We start from the raw sequence: 19884 nt of genomic DNA, 5'->3' as shown, positions 1-19884 counted from the left end.
CCGTCACCCTCACCGTGAAGTCCTTTTGCATGTCAGTGCGGAACTTCCTGTTCTCTAACTTGCAGCCATTGCCCCTTGTCCTGTCCCCACAAACCACTGAGAAGAGGTTGGCTACGTCCTTCCGTCCCCCACCCCTCAGATATTTATATACACTGAGGAGGTCCCCTCTCAGTCTTCTCTTCTCCAGGCTGAACAGACCCAGGTCTCTCAGCCTTTCCTCATAGGGAAGATGCTCCAGGCCCCGTATCATCTTTGAGGCCCTCCACCGGACTCTTTCCAGGAGATCCCTGTCTTTCTTGTACCAGGGAGCCCAGAACTGGACAGAGTGCTCCAGGTGAGGCCTGACCAGGGCAGAGTAGAGGGGGAGGATCACCTCCCTTGACCTGCTGGCCACGCTCCTTTTAATGCACGCCAGGATCCCATTGGCCCTCTTGGCCACAAGGGCACGGTGCTGGCTCATGGCAAACCTGTCTTCCACCAGGACACCCAGGTCCTTCTCCTCAGAGCTCCTCTCCAGCAGGTTGTCCCCCAGCCTGTACTGATGCTTCGGGTTGTTCCTTCCCAGGTGCAGGACTCTACACTTGCTCTTATTAAACCTCATTTGGTTTCTTTCTGCCCATCTCTCCAGCTGGTCTAGGTCTCACTGAATGGCTGCACAGCCTTCGTGGCGTGTCATTTTATTATTTTATTTTATTTTATTTTATTTTATTTTATTTTATTTTATTTTATTTTATTTTATTTTATTTTTGCTGCGCCCTGGGACTACCGCCCGCACCGCGGGGTGTTGCAAAAAGCCGCCCACAGAAAATAAATAAATAAATAAATAAATAAATAATAAAGACTAAAATGCGTTGCCCTCTCTGAGGCTCGAACTCAGGACCTTCAGATTATGAGACTGACGCGCTGCCGGCTGCGCTAAGAGGGCGCTGGCTGCCGTGCCCCCATGCGGGGCCTGCAGCGGGGCGGGGCGGGGCGGGGCGGGCCCGTGTCGGGGGGCGGCGGGCTCGGGGCGGGCAGGCGGCGCGGTGGGGCGGGACGAGGTGGCCGAGTGGTGAAGGCGATGGACTGCTAATCCATTGCGCTCTGCGCGCGTGGGTTCGAATCCCACCCTCGTCGGGGCCTTTTGCTGCTGGCGGCTGTTGGTGGCGCACGGGTTGCTGCATGATGAAGCGGCTGCCACCAACGCGCGCTTTGCGTGCTCTGAGGGGGCTGGGGGCTGTCTGGGGTTCGGTGGAGCCATCACTGGAGCCATCAGTGCCCTAAGCCTGTGTGGGGGCTGAAGAGGGACAACATGACCCTAAATGATCTGCGCCTCTCCTGCTGCCAGTGATGGGTGCTGGAAACCTGTGGGACCTCGAGTCCAGCAGGTGATGCCCTCTCCTTCATCCTCATGGAGCCCTTCCTTGCTCACACGCTACAGGTGCCCCAACGCCTACCCCAATCCCCGGAGATGAACCCCAGCTCCCAAGTCCTTCCTGCCCCCACCCAGACTTCCAGATATTGCCTGCTGTCTCCATGATGGTCTCTTGTCTCTCGTCCTTCCTTGAAATGAGATTTGGAGTAAAAACATGCACTCTGAATTTGCCAGGACACCTTGGTCATTGGGAGGGGGCAAATGGGGGTGGTGAGGCAGAGGAGCAGGGGCACCTGGGGGGGTGCCCGTTGTTGGGGTGCAGACCTCAGCAGAGCCCCCAGCCAGGGGCTGGGGAGGAAAAACATCCCTCAGGGCAGGCACCACTGGGAGTCGAACCCAGGATCTCCTGTTTACTAGACAGGTGCTTTAACCAGCTGAGCCATGGTGCCCACCTACCCCTGCACAAAAGGGGTGCTGTGTGTCCCCTGGGATCTTCCCAAGGGAAATCAGACCCCTGCCCAGCCCCTGTCCTGGTACTCCTGCACTTGCTGGACCATAGCAGGACAGTGGTTCCCAAAAGGAGCGGGGTACTCTGGGATTTGAGCCTGGAACATCCTTCACTCTAACCAAGAGGGGTGAAAGCCCTCCCCATGCCCAGGACATGGTGTTGTTCTGTTCCTCAGGGACATCACTAGGGTCCTTCTGGAAACCAGCACTGGGGATGAGAGGCAGTACTGCCCCAGCACCCCAATGATCAGCACAGGGCAAGGACAGGCAGCTGCACACCCTGGCTCGTTGGTCTAGGGGTATGATTCTCGCTTAGGGTGCGAGAGGTCCCGGGTTCAACTCCCGGACGAGCCCCCCTTTTGGGCACTGCTGGCTTGCAAACAGACCCTGTGGGGATGAGGCAGGGACAGGGACCCACCGCCCCAACACCCATCCTTCACACCTCGCTGCCTCCCACCAGCACCAAGTTTTGCCCACACAGGCTGAGCTCACCATGACAGGAGACAACGTGCCCCACTGCCTGCAGTGGCCGGGCAGGGGAGAGGAGAGACAGTCACGGTCATCTCCCTGCAGCTGGTGGGGCCAGGAGCAGACTAGGGACAGCCTTGAGATATCTTCCAACCCCAGCCATTCTGTCATTATGTGGTCATTATGTGGTCCCGGGGGGTGGAGACTGTCCTAAAGCAGAGACCCCCCCACCCCCCACCCCCCACTATGTAAGGGATGTAGGTCAGCAGGAGAGCGCTTGCACCTGGGTTAAACCCCCAGCACCTGCTTGTCCTTTTCCCCTTGAAGCCCTTTGCCTCCACAGGATGCATTGCTGGAGGCTGTTTCCCTTACTTGCCCTGAGGTGAGGCTCCCTGCTGGGCCTGGCTATTTTTGCCCAGCTGTCAGGAAATATCCCCCATCATTTATTTTTTTTTCCCAGCCCTGGGACATGCTGATGGCATGGGGAAGCAGTTGTAGGCACTGGGGCTGCTGAGAGCATGGATGGCTCCATCCTGGCCTATGGGGATTCCCTTCCTGGAGCCAGACCTTTACTTAGCAAGGGGGGAGGAGGCACCCATGGGACTAAGCAAGGAGCTGTGATGGCCGAGGGGTGAAGGCGTTGGACTTGAAATCCAATAGGGTTTCCCTGCGCAGGTTCGAATCCTGCTCACAGCGGTGGATTTTGCCTGCTGCTGGCAGGGGGCTAGGGACCATGGCCTGGGGGATTTCTGATTCAACTCCTGGATAAACTCTTCTTTTGGGCACCCACAACCTGGCTTGTCTGGGCAGGGTAGGGATGGGGCTCTGCTGCCTGGCACCATGCGGACAGGTGGCCTCTCCAGGTTTGGGGACACCCAGGCTTCTGGGACAGTCCCACTGGTGGGAATGATGTGCTGTGGGGAAAAATGAGACAAAAAGGAGCAATGACAGTATGAGCTACTGCTCCTCAGTGGGGAAGGGGCTGGTGGAAGTGGTGAGGGATGGCACAGCTGGGTGATACCAGCACCATGTCCCCACCAGGCAGGTCTGTCTAAGGCCATGATGCTCCGAGAATACAGTGCATAACTCCTTTGGGGAATGCAGAAGTGTGGTTTACCACCACAGCCACGGTGTGGAGATGCTTTACAGGGGAACAGAAGTCTGGAGATGCTACAGCTTGAATCCAGGGCCTTACATGCAAAGCAAGCACTCTCCCCCTGAACTTCATCCCCTGTCTGATGTACCTGGCCCTGCTGCAAACCCCATGGTTCTGTTGTACCTATGGCCCTGGGGATGTGCCAGCATGACAGCCTGGGAAGAACAAGAGGGATGGCCCGGCTACAGACAATCACAGGATTCAAGGGAACTTCCCCAGTTCCTGCTGTAGCATCACAGTCCTGTGAGTACCTGACATTGAATAATGGGACTTCTGCCAATCCAAACTAGTCTGGCTCGTTGGTCTAGGGGTATGATTCTCGCTTCGGGTGCGAGAGGTCCCGGGTTCAACTCCCGGACGAGCCCTCTCTTTTGGACATCCACCAGCCGTGGCAGACCAGTGGAGCTGCAGCTCGTGGTGGGGAGCAGGGTCAGGAGAGTCGCTTGTGACAGGAGGAGAGCTGGCAACTTTGGTGTGGGCATAGCCAGGAGACAGCCGGTTAGCAGCAAACATTGTCAGCAAAATAGGATCTCAGAGGGTCTGTCTGGGTGAAAGGCCCCTTGGGACAAGGCAGTGTGGGGCAGCAGTGTGAGAGTGTATGAGATTTTCACAAAGACCCACACACTGTGCAGGGGATGTGGCCCCAACGAGCCATGGTGTGCAGCTGCCCGGGCCCCCTCCCTGGGCCACCCTGGCAGTGCTGGGGCAGTGCCGCCACTGGCCCCTGCTGGCCTCAGGCCCTGCCACCAGCACCCAGGTGCAGAGCGGGCCCAGGGCTGGCGCTGCAGCTGTCCCTGCCTCTCCAGCAGGAATGGGGGCTGGGGGGGCAGCAGGGGCTGCCCGGGGATGCCCCTCACAGACCACGGGGCACAGGCAGCCCCAGCCGGGGGCTGTGATGGCCGAGGGGTGAAGGCGTTGGACTCGAAATCCAATAGGGTTTCCCTGCGCAGGTTCGAATCCTGCTCACAGCGACAGCTTTTAGCCCTGCTCTGGGGCTGCAGGGGGCACGCTGAGCCCACACAGGGCTCTTGGCTGCCCAGGGCAGCCCCCTCCCTGTGCTGGGCCTGCCAGGCTGTGCGCTGTATGGGGCCGAGGCGGGGCAGGGGTTTTGCTGGGGGCCAGCTGTACACCCAAGTTCATTGGTCTAGGGGTATGGTTCTTGCTTAGGGTGCGAGAGGTCCTGGATGCAACTGCTCCCAGAAGAAACCCCCTTTTGTGCACCGCTGGCCTGCAAACACATCCTGGAGGGACACAGCACAGCCCTGCTGCCCCACAGCCCCGATACCTCGGGCACAGCCCTCTGCTGCCTCTGTCCCCACCCCGCACCACAGACCCTTGCTGCCCTGTGCCACGGGGACAAAAGGGACAGGGCACAGCCAGGGCTACACTGGGACAGGGACAGCAGGCTGCGGGCTGTGAGGCAGGAAAAGGCTGGAGATGCTGGGGCTTGAACCCAGGGCCTCTTACATGCGAAGCAAGCGCTCTCCCACTGAGCTACATCCCCTGCCCAGTGCCCACCAGGGGGACCAGGCCCTGGCAGCAGCAGCTGGGCGCTACCTGCTGCACTGGCAATGGCTGAGCCTGGCCAAAGGCAGCTGTGCTGCCCCACACAGCCTCCGGCCCCAGCATGGGGTGCTGCTTGCAGGCTGCTGGGGGATGCCAGGGCCCCCCTGCTCCTGCAGTGCTGCCCCCCTGGACAAGGGCCCAGAGCCAGCCCCCCTGCGTCTGCCCCCTGCCCACAGCAGCTGGGCTCGTCCCAAAAGGGGGGCTCGTCCGGGAGTTGAACCCGGGACCTCTCGCACCCGAAGCGAGAATCATACCCCTAGACCAACGAGCCGCGCTGATGGGGCCCTCTGCACCCTCTGCCCTCGTGCCCCACAGCTCTCACGCCTGCTGGGGCAGCTCCAGCTCCAGTGTTTGCCCCGCTGCTGCTGCTACGCATGGGGCCAGGCCAGGAGCTTCGTTCTTGAGGGGACCTCCTGTGCCAGCCATGTAGCCCCCAAGGGCTGCCCTGCCCTGTCCTGCGTGGGGAGGAAAAGCATGGAGATGCTGGGGCTTGAACCCAGGGCCTCTTGCATGCAAAGCAAGCGCTCTACCGCTGAGCTACATCCCCACACTCATGGGGGCCTTCCTGGGGGGCTCTGCTTTTAACAAAGCCTTCCTCCTGCCTCCTCCTCCTCAGACCACACCACTCACCAACACATCAGCACACCTCCCCTGCTCTTCCACAACACACCTGCCTCACAAAGCACACCTGCAGCACCACACACTCACCCCTGACTACTCAACATGCTCTCAACAGCCCTCCTCCCCCTGGACACACACCCACACCCCAAAACCAAACGCTCTCCCCTCACAGCGGACACTGCCCTGGCCCTGCTCCCCAGTGCAATCCAAGGTTGTCCCCCCATGCTCTCTGGGACATGGAGCCAGAAAAGATGGGGCTCGTCCGGGAGTTGAACCCGGGACCTCTCGCACCCAAAGCGAGAATCATACCCCTAGACCAACGAGCCGGGGTGCAGCACCCCTTTGCACCCCCACTCTCGCTGACCCACACCTTCACCCCTCAGCCATCACAGTCCCAGGGGCTCCAACCTGGCAGTACCCATGAACTGTGCTGCAGCCATCTTCAGCCCACTGCATATCAGAAAGAACATTATTGCTGTGCAGTTGATGCAGCACTGGGACAGTTACCTTCAGGCCTGGTGGAACCTCCCTCTTTGGAAATCCTCAAAAGGTCCTGGGATGCGGTTCTGGGCAACCTAATGCAGGTGTCCCTGCTGGGATCTTTGGCAGTGGAAAAACGCAGCATGAGGTGTCCCCGGCAGTGCTGAGGAGGTGTGGGTCAGCGAGAGTGGGGGTGCAAAGGGGTGCTGCACCCCGGCTCGTTGGTCTAGGGGTATGATTCTCGCTTTGGGTGCGAGAGGTCCCGGGTTCAACTCCCGGACGAGCCCCATCTTTTCTGGCTCCATGTCCCAGAGAGCATGGGGGGACAACCTTGGATTGCACTGGGGAGCAGGGCCAGGTCAGTGTCCGCTGTGAGGGGAGAGCGTTTGGTTTTGGGGTATGTGCGTGTGTCCAGGGGGAGGAGGGCTGTTGAGAGCATGTTGAGTAGTCAGGGGTGAGTGTGTGGTGCTGCAGGTGTGCTTTGTGAGGCAGGTGTGTTGTGGAAGAGCAGGGGAGGTGTGCTGATGTGTTGGTGAGTGGTGTGGTCTGAGGAGGAGGAGGCAGGAGGAAGGCTTTGTTAAAAGCAGAGCCCCCCAGGAAGGCCCCCATGAGTGTGGGGATGTAGCTCAGCGGTAGAGCGCTTGCTTTGCATGCAAGAGGCCCTGGGTTCAAGCCCCAGCATCTCCATGCTTTTCCTCCCCACGCAGGACAGGGCAGGGCAGCCCTTGGGGGCTACATGGCTGGCACAGGAGGTCCCCTCAAGAACGAAGCTCCTGGCCTGGCCCCATGCGTAGCAGCAGCAGCGGGGCAAACACTGGAGCTGGAGCTGCCCCAGCAGGCGTGAGAGCTGTGGGGCACGAGGGCAGAGGGTGCAGAGGGCCCCATCAGCGCGGCTCGTTGGTCTAGGGGTATGATTCTCGCTTCGGGTGCGAGAGGTCCCGGGTTCAACTCCCGGACGAGCCCCCCTTTTGGGACGAGCCCAGCTGCTGTGGGCAGGGGGCAGACGCAGGGGGGCTGGCTCTGGGCCCTTGTCCAGGGGGGCAGCACTGCAGGAGCAGGGGGGCCCTGGCATCCCCCAGCAGCCTGCAAGCAGCACCCCATGCTAGGGCCGGAGGCTGTGTGGGGCAGCACAGCCGCCTTTGGCCAGGCTCAGCCGCTGCCAGTGCAGCAGGTAGCGCCCAGCTGCTGCTGCCAGGGCCTGGTCCCCCTGGTGGGCACTGGGCAGGGGATGTAGCTCAGTGGGAGAGCGCTTGCTTCGCATGTAAGAGGCCCTGGGTTCAAGCCCCAGCATCTCCAGCCTTTTCCTGCCTCACAGCCCGCAGCCTGCTGTCCCTGTCCCAGTGTAGCCCTGGCTGTGCCCTGTCCCTTTTGTCCCTGTGGCACGGGGCAGCAAGGGTCTGCGGTGCGGGGTGGGGAGGGAGGCAGCAGGGGGCTGTGCCTGAGGTGTTGGGGCTGTGGCGCTGTGCGGCACTGTCTGTGCTGTGCTGTATCCCTCCAGGATGTGTTTGCAGGCCAGCGGTGCCAAAAAAGGGGCTCGTCCGGGAGTTGAACCCGGGACCTCTCACACCCTAAGCGAGAATCATACCCCTAGACCAACAAGCCAGGGTGTGCAGGTTATCCCCAGCAGAGCCCCTGTGGCCACTGTACATTGCGTTGCTTCCCCATCCTGACCTTTGCTTCTGGTAGCAGCACAACGCAGCATATGGAAGGTGCTGCTTCTCATTTGCACTTTTCTCTTCTTTTACCTTGAAGGAAGCCCCATGTGGATGGTGGTAGCTAATGCCAATTTACCTGCAGTCTCCAGTGCATCTAGAAGAGATGTGCAGCATCTGTTTGGCCAGGAGCTGCCATCCTTGGGTACATTCCTATCTGTCAGGGCTATCCCCACCTGACTGATGTTGGGCCATTCTTCACCCTGAGCATTTCAGCTTTCCTCCTGGTTTCCAGTACCACAGTGCTTGGCTGCCTTAGGCACATGTTTCTCCTGCGGCTACCCTGAAGGCCATGGGCAGGGGGCCCAGCACTGTGGCCAGGTGGGCACCATGGCTCAGCTGGTTAAAGCGCCTGTCTAGTAAACAGGAGATCCTGGGTTCAACTCCCAGTGGTGCCTGGCCTGGGGGCTGTTTTTCTTCACAGAACCACCAGATCCAGGGGCTATGAGAGCACTGAACACCCGATAGAGAAGGCAATGACAACAGAGTCCTTCATTTCTCTGGTGGCCCTGCTCTTGGGAAGAACTACAGTTTCCTTCTAACCCACATCTCTGGGAAGCTCACATTTGTGAGGTGATCCAAACTGTCTCCAAACCTGGAGTATTTGGGAAATAAAGAGGTACATATCCTGCTGGCTGGGGCTGCCCTATCCATCTTCTCCTTTCATTTACAAGCTTGACTGGTGCTGAATCATGCAGAAAAACCCTCTGGACATAGGTCAGGGGTGGGAGAGAGGGTAGAGGAGATGTAGACCTACAATAACAAACAAACAAACAAAAGCCTAGACCACACACTTTTTAAGCAAAAATAAATAAATCCTGTCTCCTGCCCAGTCTATATTTTGTTGTCCTCTGAACACAGGGACCGGGGTGAAAATGGAGAGGGACAAACAAACCACAAAGCCCCCACTGCCCTGCTTGCCACCAGCCATGCAACAGGCAGGCACATAGCTCACTCCTACGGCCCAGCTGTACAGGGGACACCCTGATGGAGCATCTGTGGGTTTGCAACCTGTGCTCAAAAGTGAAAAAAAAATCCCCAAATGTGGGCTGGAGCAGGGGACGAGGTGGCCGAGTGGTGAAGGCGATGGACTGCTAATCCATTGTGCTCTGCACGCGTGGGTTCGAATCCCACCCTCGTCGGCTCTCTGGCTGCTGTGTGGGGGATCCTCTGTGGACAGGGAGGCTTTTGGCAGCAGGGACAAGACCCCAAACCCAGAAAGTCCCTCCTAGCCACCCCCTCTTTTGGCAGCCTTCCTCAGTGCAGCTGCAGGTAGCTGTGCCACCTGAATGCCATCACCTCCTGCCCCCAGCATCTCCCTGCCAGAGCCACACAGAACAGAGATCAGGCATCACTTGGCTGCACTGGTGGCAAATTGATACCTGGCTGGCTTCCTCTCTCCCGTCTCTTTTCCTCTTTCATGATAAATATATGTCTGCATCTGGGCTGGTGTTCTCACTTGCTGAACCTGCTCCTGGTTGCCCAGGGAGCTGCATTGCCCTCTCACGTCAGGGCAACGTGCTGGGCCCCACGCTGCCGTACAGGAGTGGGGAGCTGTCCCCTCCACAGGCAGAGCCTTGGTTCCCGAGCCCACCCGCTGGGTGCCCCCTGTGCTCCTCTCCTGGCGGTGGCAAAGTGCCTGGCCACGGGCAGCCTCCCTGGGGGTGGAAAGAAACCAGCGGCACTGGCTGGGGAGGGACATGGGCACACCCTGGGTCTTTCCACATCTCACACGGAAACCCTGGGCATCCCCATGGTGCCCTGAGTAAAGCTGGGCCTTCATGAGCCATCGCCACCTCTGCGAGGTGCTTTCCTGAGGAGGGCATGGCTGCTGCGTGGTGGCAGCTCCCTCCTGTGTTTGAAATTGTGCTCACTGGGGAGGCCAGGGAAGAGCAAGGGTGAGACACTGCAAGATCAAGAGGATGGAAAAAACATAGAAATAGCTGCTAGGAGAGCTCTTTTTCCTGCTCTGCTCTGCTCTGCTCTGCTCTGCTCCCTTCCCCTTCCCCTTCCCCCCCCTTTTTTTTTTCTTCACAAATCCCACAGGTCTTGCAGGAAGGGAAGCACTGCATTTCTCAAGGCATGCCTGTGCTTTGCCACAGCCAGGGAAACATGTTTTGCCAGCCTTGCAGGTGTCTTCCCTGACCTGACTTTTTTTTTTCTGTTGACAAGGACATGGAAAAGCCACACCGGGACACCTTGGGCGGGAGGGAGGGACACTCATACTGCAGGCCCTGTGCAGGTTTTTCGCCTTCCCCTGGGCCACTCTTCCTTCCAGGGCCTGCAGGGATGCCCTGGTGGCCAGCAGGGAGCTGCTTGCCCCAGCAGCCTGTCCACAGCCACAATGGGGATGGGTGCCCACCCTGTCCTCGCCCACTGCTGCTGGGCACCATGGCACTTGGCCGGCTCTTGCCAGGGCCAGCCAGGCTGCCCCAGGAGGAGTGTCCTGGGGACAAGGAGTGGACACGTGCTACAGCCCCAGAGAAGCAGGCCTGTCCCTGCCCAGGCACCTGGTGACAGGGCCTGCTGGGGGGACGTGCCAGCCTCAGTGACATGGACCTGGCAATTAGAGGATCTGTGAAACCAGACCTCCCCCAGCCCCGGGGCCTGCTCTGCCTGGTGGCACCGGCGAGGCTGCACTCCCAGGGCTGCACGCAGGGACAGGGCTCCTAATGTCTGTGTCCCCACAGCCATGGGCCTGTCCTGTGGTGGGGCTGTGGGGGCTGGTTGTCCCTGTCCACCAACTCCGTAGGGAACTTGTGCAAAGTCCAGCAGCCTCCACAGGAGATGCTTAGGGGAATACAACCGCCATTAGGGTTTCCACCTTGGCTCTCAGGAGGTCCTGGGGCAGGGGATGCTTCCTCTGGCATCACAGACATCTAGAGAGAGACGAGGTTGCTGGAAACCAAGATGCAGAGCAGTGAATCAGAGTTGCAAAGTGCCTCTGGGGCTTGGGGATGGAAAGGGAATCACGGTGAATACTGGTCCTGATCCGTTTTTCTCCCCGTGTTCTTACCTGCAAGAAGAAACAGGGCTGAAATGTGCACGCATCCCAGATCCATTGCAAAAGTTAAAAAAAAATGGGCCTGACATGTTTGCTCTGGTGATATTTTCTTGGTTTTGTGGTTTTCCCAGAGAAAGTCATGTCTCAGGCAGAAATTGCTCATTTCCTGAAGTGAATAGGGGTTAGTAAAACCAGTCCTGCCTTTCTCCCAGATACCTGCATTCTCAGGAAGAGCTCTTTCCCCTATGGTTTTCCTTTGTTTTAATCTCTCTCATTACACAAATCTGATTATTTTAGCTTCCCAACATGTGCCTTTTGTTTTCCCTGTTCCCATCTCCAGGTAAAGGACTTTTTTTTTTTTTTTTTTTTTAAGCCTCTGTTTGGAAGCCAGGGAGTCCTTCAGGAAGGTCATTCTCCCAAGGATCACAGAAGCACGGAGGAAAGGGGTAGAAAATGGTTAGTGAAGAAGAAATCCTGCCTGGCAAAAGAAGGGTTTAAGTCTTAGCCTGTGGGTCCAAGGTGCACCTATGGCATCATTTTGTCATTGCAAAAAGGCAAAAAGGAAAAGCTTAAAATAAAGCGTCATCCTTTTCTGCTCCCCAGATGGCCCTTTAGGAAGTTGTGACGAGCCTCCAGCCCCCTCCCTTACTCCAGCAGGCTGCAGGACTGCTGCTGACTGAAGCATGTGTCTTCCTCCGCACCTCAGAAAAGCTGATTTTCTGTTTTCCCTTCCAGAGTGAGGTTAAAATGAGCTGGGCTTGACTCCATCACCTCTGAAAAGCATTTTTTGCCCTGGCAGGCAGGGCAGGAAGGAGTCACTAGGGATAACTCAGTGCTATAAAGCCTGGCTCCATGCAAGGCCAAGTCATCCCAGTAACTAAAGCGACCCTGAAAACCCCTACAAGGCATGTCTTTAACAGCCTTACTGAGAATCCCTGGTTCCACACATGCATTGTACATGTGCCCCAGTACCGCCATAGTTTATACCTTCATCTAGGCTCTGCTGGCACGAAATGAAAAACCTTCAAACTTTCCTTGCCCCTGGAGCCTGATGGCTCATTCCCCTGCTCAGTACCACGTCAGCGGCTCCCTCTCACCAACATGGTGCTGATTCACGTCTAAATGCAGGTTGGGACTTCTGCGACTCCTCAGCTCTGTAGCAGCTAGCAGGATTCCAGCAGAGCAATCCGGTGTCACACCTGTAATTAGAATGTCTTGATGATGTTGCTCCATCACAAGGAAGAAGAGCCGTGAACTTCTGGCTCACTGCTCTTAGCATATCCAAAGACCTGGCTGGGAAAGCTCTTGGCCTCCAAATTCAGCTCAGTGAGCAAAATTAGCTACTTACGGTGTGCGTCACCTTCAGGGATGGACTCTGGAGTCTTTTTTAACATCTTTCTGTGTCTTTGATTAGTTTGCTTTCATAATGTGCTGTATTTTCCAAGCAGAATTTGAACACCATGCATGGGGATAACAACATGCAAAATCCTCTAAGCGAATCCAAAAGCATAAAAATTTGGCCATGCCACCCTAGCTCAGCTACCTGGGCTTACCCTTAGTCATGTCCCTGTCTGTACTACCTGGGCAGCTGCGGAAGGAGGAGGGCTGCCTGGTGCCTTCTGCAGCACCACACAACACTTCATGCATTTTTCTCCAAGCTGTGCAAGGTCCCTCACTGCCCTTCACACTTCCAGCATCCCTGATTTTCATAATGGGACCGTGTGGGGCTGAGGCAGCGCAGGTGCCTGGCTGCTTTTGCTGAGTTTATGCACAGATAAACGATTCTCATGCTCAGCCTAAACCCCCTTACTCACCGGCTCACCTCAGGTGCACTTGGGAGCTGGCTTCCCCAGTGATTTGTGGTTGTGCTGAGGGGAAGGTGGGAAGGGAGGGGAGATGAACCGGGGATGCGCCTGCCCTAAATTCTGCTGAAATGCTCTCCTGCCTTGTAGCATAAGACCTAAAATGTACTTTGGCCTTAGGAGGTAAGATAATTACTGCCTGTAGCTCGAATCATTTCAATCTTACTCAGTACTAAATGGAAGCAAAACATGACGGATGAAAGAGGAAACTGTTTAATCAGCTGAGGGAGCTTTCCAGGAGAAAACTGCTGGTTGCTGGAGAGTTTCACACAGAAGGAATGCGCTGGCTCCCCGGAGGGATGGGGCACCCTATAAAATCCCACACGGAACCTGGCCCTGCCACCCTCTTCCCAGCTGCTGCCGCCTCTGCCACCCAGGTAAGTAAAGGCGGGCTCTGGCTCCTTGGCTTCTGCCTGAGCTGTTGCTTTCACCGATGTCTTCTGCCTGCTCCTCCATAAGGGGTTGAGGTTTTTTGCCTGTCTTCTGCCTGCAGAGGCCCCCAGAAGGGTTTATTTCTGTCGCAAAATGAGGAGTCAGGGCTCCAGGTGCAAGGGGGTGTGGGATGCAGGGGGTACTGGGTACCTACCTCAAGAGTCTGTAACCATACAGCCAGGTGCAACCTGCATGGATTACTTTAAAAAAAAAAAGTATATATTGATTGATTGGTTTATTTATTTTATTTTAATTTATTTTTTACAACAACCAGATGCATTTCAGTGAGGATTTTGCTTGGGAAAGTCTTTCTGTCAGCTCTCCAGCTCCGCCTTCCAGGGCAGACCATCTAACCCACACTGAATTATCCCAGTGCACCCTCTGGCTACTCCTCTTTTCTTCTGGCTGCCAGAGCCATAGAATTAGGGCTCCACAGGGATGGCTATGGTCTCTGCCTCACGCTTACGCCCTGCTCTGCCTTCCAGGTGTCCGTCCTCACCCGGCGATGTCCTGCTACGACCTGTGCCTGCCCTCCTCCTGCGGCCCCAGGCCACTGGCCACCAGTTGCAACGAGCCCTGCTACCGGCGCTGCGGGGACTCCACCACCGTCATCCAGCCTCCCACCGTGGTAGTGACCCTGCCCGGGCCCATCCTCAGCTCCTACCCGCAGAACACGGTGGTGGGCTCCACGGCGTCGGCAGCGGTTGGGAGCTACCTCCGGTGCTGCGGGGTGCCGGTGGCCTCCAGCGGCGCCCGGGGGCTGGGGAAGGCGGGACTGCTGTGCCTCGGTGGTGGGCTGTAGGGTGTCCTTGCCTGTCACCTCGTCCCACCGATGCCAGCAGGGCACAGGGAAGGAACAGCGAAGCACTGGAAGAAGGCTGGGGAAGAGGACTAAGGAGATGCCCGTGTGTTTCCAGGCTGTGGAGGGCATCCGCAGCTCCCGCAGCAGGAAGGGAGCCGCGAGCACGCGCCACTCAAGATCGTGCCTCTGTACGCCTTTCTCTTGCTATGCCTCACTGTATGTTTCCATGTAGGTGTCACAACCTGCGGTGCTACACGGCATTTGCTATTAGCTGGGGGAAAACGCTTTTAGCTGGCTGCAGACAGAAGGTGATTGCCACGGGCTGCAGGGGCAGCACCTTGTTGGTTTGTCCATTCCTTTAGTGAGCACTGGAAATGCGCTTCTCATAGTCTCAACTTGTTTATTCTATTTCTTTTTCTCATTAAAGACATGCTACATCACAGCCTGAGTCTTCTGGTGTTCCTTTTGCCTCTGGTCTGAAATGGTGATGTGCTCTGGAAGCAACCTGTTGCTGTGTGGAGGTTCTTTTTTTTCGGGTCTGAAATGGGAATTTCTGCTGCTCAGCCCCACACTGCTCACAGAGCCATGTGGCTTGCTGTGTCCGGCCCAAAGGCAGACTTCTCAGCATGAAGACTTTTTTATTGCTGCCCCAGAGCAAGTGTCTGCGTAGGGAGACATGCAACGGTCTCATTGCCTGTTACCTCAAGGAGGTGGCAACATGGAGATTGGATGTTTCAAAATGGCATTTTCCCTGTTTTTGCAGCAGTTTCTTTTTATTCATTTATTTTTTGTTTTATGGAGGATGCATGGGGCCTTATATAAATGAGTATGCAATGACTTAAACCTAGACAGCACAGGTGCTAGCGAGCTGTGAGGTATGTCTGAATGTGGCTGGTGCATTTGCAGAATGTAGTAGCAGAAAACACTTTGTTCTTTGCTGCTACATGTACACATAGACATGCACTTGTACAGGCGTTGACTGCAGCATTTGCCTCACAACCACAGGAGTAACGTGTCCTAAATACCCCGGGGTTCTGGTGCTAGCTCCACATGATGGGTTAGGGAATGCCATACCAACCCTGGATGGGGCAGGAACTTTGCTGAGAAGCCCAAATCCATGTTAGCACCTCTCCATAAGAGGAAGAAGGGTGTCTGCGATGCAAACTGTGTGCAGATGGAAGCATCTCTAGAAAAATATGCCAGGCACTGAGTAAGCCTCTTTTTCCTGTGTCATATAACATCAGGCAGAACATTTTTAGCTAATGAAAGGAGGAATAAGAGTGCGACTAAGTCCTCCATGGGCATTGTCTAAATCTTCTTTCATTCCTTGAACATTTTGTTAGTGTGAAAATTTGCATAGAGTTTATGAGTGTTTTAGCAATGAGGGATTATGCTGAGCTTGAAAGCATGTTGGTCCTCAAAACTCTTTTACCAAGCTCAACTGGTTTTCTGGCTCAGATCTTCACAGAAGTGCTCTTAATTTGGAAATAATTTGCATGGCACTTGCTCAGCAGTCAGAGCACCAGGAGAAGAGAGGTGTGGGTTCACATCTCTGCTCCAAGGACTGTTCCGATACTTTTATCCCAACTGCAGAAATTTTTCCATTGTGAGGGGGTGTAAAATTCTCCTGAGTGCTGCAGCAAAGAAAAGCATTGGATTTCTAGAAAAGGCCTCATTAGATAAGTTGTAGGCATCTGGGGCTTGTGCAACTTTCTTTCACCAGTCTGATGCATAGAACAGTCCAGAAGGGAGCAGGGGAAAATGATAATGACATTTTGCTACAGCTTTTCACAATGACTCCTCTGGTGAGATCATAGAGATCTATTTATTTATTTATTTATTTATTTATTTATTCTGAAGAGACAGTGACTCAAAGGAGACTGAAATCCACACAGGTCCTTAATTTGACTTGAAAATTGCGATGCCCTTAGTGCAGACAGAGCCAGGGAAGGGAGGACCTGAGGCACTGCAGGGATCCCCATCCCAAGGGACCTGCCACCCTATCTCTCTGGGTGCTGGGACTCCTGACTTGAGCTGCCCTGAATTCACTCCGCCACGTATCACTGCACAGCCAGTGCTTGCCCCAGGCAGGACCCCACAGACCTGCTAATCAGGCCCTAAAATAAAGCTTCCCACAAAGACGGCACAGCCAAGGGCCCTGGTGAGAAACTGGGAGCTACATACCAAGACTGGGGTGAAAAATAAAGCTTAGCAGGTGGAAGGATGCACGGCGAGGGAAATAGCTGGGTCCTGGGGTTTGGTCCCAGCATCGCTCACTCATGGCTTTCAACAGTAGCAACAGCAGCAGTTCTCAGAGAAGCCTGGAGCAGAGCCCAGACCCAAACCTCTCGAGTTTCATGACTTCTGCTTTTCCACCATCTTCCCTCACCTGCTCGTGTCCTTGGTACAAACCTCCTCACTGCCATCACACATCCTCCTCCTGCAGCAGTCGTTGCTTCCTGGAGACTCCCATTTCCCTTCTTTTTCTTTCTTCTCTCCCTTGCTTTGGCAAACACAAGTGCATCAGTAAAAATTACAGTGTATGAGTGAGCAGCCAAAGCACCCTGGCATGGGACAGTGGTGGTGGCAACTCCCTTTTATGATGAGATCATGTCCATGGGAGTGCTGATCTCCTCTTTGGAGTTGGTTAGATCCACAAGGACACCCCAGCATACACCCCTACACTTGGCAAATGGGCTCCGTCATTTTTTATTTCATTTTTTTTTCTACATTTCTCTGCTTGGGGAAGCTGACAGAAGCAGCCAGCAAGCATCTCCTACACAAGGAAAGCCTGCAGCTCTTTGCAAGTGCAGTGGTGGGTGCCTGGCCCCTGGGGAAGAAGAAGAGAGAGAGGATGGATGAAGTCGTATCTTGGGCTGCAGCAAGTGGAGAAACAGAGAGGGTTATCATGGAAAAGGGGAGACTGGTGCAAATGGAGAGTGAATGGGACTGTCAGGAGTGAAAGTCGCAGGTGGCCTGGGGCCAGTGATAGGGTGCAAGGTGGTCTCAACAGGCAGCTTCCCAATCTTCGCTGGGGCAAAGGACTTCTGAACAGAGTGCTTGGGGACACACGCCTGGAGTCAGCTGGGTAGAGATGGGGACCCTGGAGCTGGGAGCCTGCAGGTGTGGCAGCTGACAGTGGGATTTATTTGTCAATAAAACCTCCTTCCTCACCCGCCGGGTCTCACCCTGTGCCTCGCCTTGTGATTTCCCACCGTGGCACAGTGGGTGCCTCCTGTTAGGGTTCAGGAAGGACAGAGAGAGGTCGCGTGGTAGGGATAAGAGGCAGGAGAGGGCACTGCTGAGATCACACCCTGCCCCGGGCACCCACCACTGCACCCACGGACCAACCGCGGGGCAGGGGCCCTGCGCTGGCCCGGGGAGCCAGACTGGCGATGACTCCAGCCCTGGGGGACTCCTCGGTGAGGGCTGCGGTTCTTCCTCAGGGCTGAAAATCCCATAGAGCAAGGTAATCACAGGCCACCACACACCTGAGTCACAGGGGAAGAAGCACACAAATCAAAAGGCACGGGCATCCCGGTCTGGTCCTTCTGGTGCCACCCGTGGGAATGGAGCTCTCACGGCTCGCACCCTGGTGAGCCAGCAGCCCTGCTCCCCCTACCAGCGCCGCGCTGCATCCCGAGCCCAAACCAGCACCAGACACCACACCCAGCTGCCCCACAGACCCTCCTCTGAGTTTATCCCCCCAGGAGTGGGGAAACCGGGATACAATGTGCTGTGCAGTGGAAGCACAGCCCAGCTCCAAAGTGTTTAGAGCATCCTGGAGTGAAATAGCCTGGGATGACAGTTTCAAGCTCACTAATTATTAAGTCAAATATTCCAAGACTGTTGATTCATGTTTACTGAGAATCAGGTGTCTGTGCAGTTCCCAGAGAAGAGGACATTGATCTGCTTATTGAGGGTAAGGTTGCTCTTGCTTGCACTCCTTCTGTGGTGTTGATGGAGCCAGGCTGCCGTGGGGATGTTTTGCAGCGTGGTAATCATGGGTGAGAAGCACACCCTGCCTGCACCTGCCCACGGCCCTATAATCTACAGGACAGCTGGGGCTGTTCCTTCCTCTTGACCTAACTTCAGCTCCCAGGGGTTAAAATGAGCCCCAGGAGTGGACTATCACGCCAGCACAGCCTACAGTGCCATATCGTTATTTTGCCCCAGAGGCACTGCCGAACTGGGCAGTGGGCAACGGACATGGTCCTGGGCAACCTCATGTGGGTGTCCCTGCCTGAGCAGGAGGCTTTGTCCAGGTGATGTGCAGAGGTCCCTTGCACTATAGAGAACTTGGTGCTTCTGCAGGGGCAAAATGTGGTGCGGGGCACCACCAGCAGTGCCAAGGAGGTGTGGGTCAGCGAGAGTGGGGGTGCAAAGGGGTGCTGCACCCCGGCTCGTTGGTCTAGGGGTATGATTCTCGCTTTGGGTGCGAGAGGTCCCGGGTTCAACTCCCGGACGAGCCCCATCTTTTCTGGCTCCCTGGCCCAGAGAGCATGGGGGGACAACCTTGGATTGCACTGGGGAGCAGGGCCAGGGCAGTGTCCGCTGTGAGGGGAGAGCGTTTGGTTTTGGGGTGTGTGTGTGTGTCCAGGGGGAGGAGGGCTGTTGAGGGCATGTTGAGTAGTCAGGGGTGAGTGTGTGGTGCTGCAGGTGTGCTTTGTGAGGCAGGTGTGTTGTGGAAGAGCAGGGGAGGTGTGCTGATGTGTTGGTGAGTGGTGTGGTCTGAGGAGGAGGAGGCAGGAGGAAGGCTTTGTTAAAAGCAGAGCCCCCCAGGAAGGCCCCCATGAGTGTGGGGATGTAGCTCAGCGGTAGAGCGCTTGCTTTGCATGCAAGAGGCCCTGGGTTCAAGCCCCAGCATCTCCATGCTTTTCCTCCCCACGCAGGACAGGGCAGGGCAGGGCAGCCCTTGGGGGCTGCAGGGCCTGGGGCTGTCACAGGGCAACAAGCACGTGGGGCAAATGCTGGAGCTGGAGCTGCCCCAGCAGGCGTGAGAGCTGTGGGGCACGAGGGCAGAGGGTGCAGAGGGCCCCATCAGCGTGGCTCGTTGGTCTAGGGGTATGATTCTCGCTTCGGGTGCGAGAGGTCCCGGGTTCAACTCCCGGACGAGCCCCCCTTTTGAGATGAGCACAGCTGCTGCGGGCAGGGGGCAGACGCAGGGGGGCTGGCTCTGGGCCCTTGTCCCCCCAGGCGGTGCTGCAGGAGCAGGGGGGCATTCCCCTGGCATCCCCCAGCAGCCTGCAAGCGGCACCCCATGCTGGGGCCGGAGGCTGTGTGGGGCAGCACAGCCGCCTTTGGCCAGGCTCAGCCATTGCCAGTGCAGCAGGTAGCGCCCAGCTGCTGCTGCCAGGGCCTGGTCCCCCTGGTGGGCACTGGGCAGGGGATGTAGCTCAGTGGGAGAGCGCTTGCTTCGCATGTAAGAGGCCCTGGGTTCAAGCCCCAGCATCTCCAGCCTTTTCCTGCCTCACAGCCCGTGCCTGGGGAAATGCCTGGGCAGTGGATGATGCCCACCAGGAGCTCCTCTTCCTTCTGCCCTCTGCAGGCATCCCCAGAGCCCCTCTCCCCCTGCTCCTGGCTCCCCGATGGCTGCGGCACTCGCCTTGCCCAGCTCCTGGCTCTGCCCTGTGGGTCCCCGCTCTGCTGCCCCTGTCCCAGTGCAGCCCTGGCTGTGCCCTGTCCCTTTTGTCCCTGTGGCACAGGGCAGCACAGGTCTGTGGTGCAGGGTGGGGAGGGAGGCAGCAGGGGGCTATGCCCGATGTGTCAGGGCTGTGGGGCAGCAGGGCTTTTCTGTGTCTCTCCAGGATGTGTCTGCAGGCCAGCGGTGCCCAAAAGAGGGGCTCGTCCGGGAGTTGAACCCGGGACCTCTCGCACCCTAAGCGAGAATCATACCCCTAGACCAACGAGCCGCGCTGTG

At 56.7% G+C, this 19884-nt stretch overlaps 1 protein-coding gene across 1 annotated transcript; it reads left to right on the top strand.

The window, feature by feature from the left end:
- Positions 1 to 13667: 13667 nt before the first annotated feature.
- LOC309879363 (feather beta keratin-like) lies at positions 13668 to 13964 on the top strand (the record flags this gene model as incomplete). Its single annotated transcript, XM_082762966.1, has 1 exon — positions 13668 to 13964. One exon carries the CDS (start codon positions 13668 to 13670, stop codon positions 13962 to 13964), a length of 297 nt encoding a protein of 98 aa, XP_082619092.1.
- Positions 13965 to 19884: the final 5920 nt, after the last annotated feature.

The sequence above is a fragment of the Aythya marila genome (assembly GCF_965140915.1).
Source record: "Aythya marila genome assembly, chromosome: 6".
Lineage (NCBI taxonomy): Eukaryota > Metazoa > Chordata > Aves > Anseriformes > Anatidae > Aythya > Aythya marila.
The sequence above is the reverse complement of the archived record's forward strand: the minus strand, read 5'-3'. Positions and strand labels throughout refer to the sequence as shown.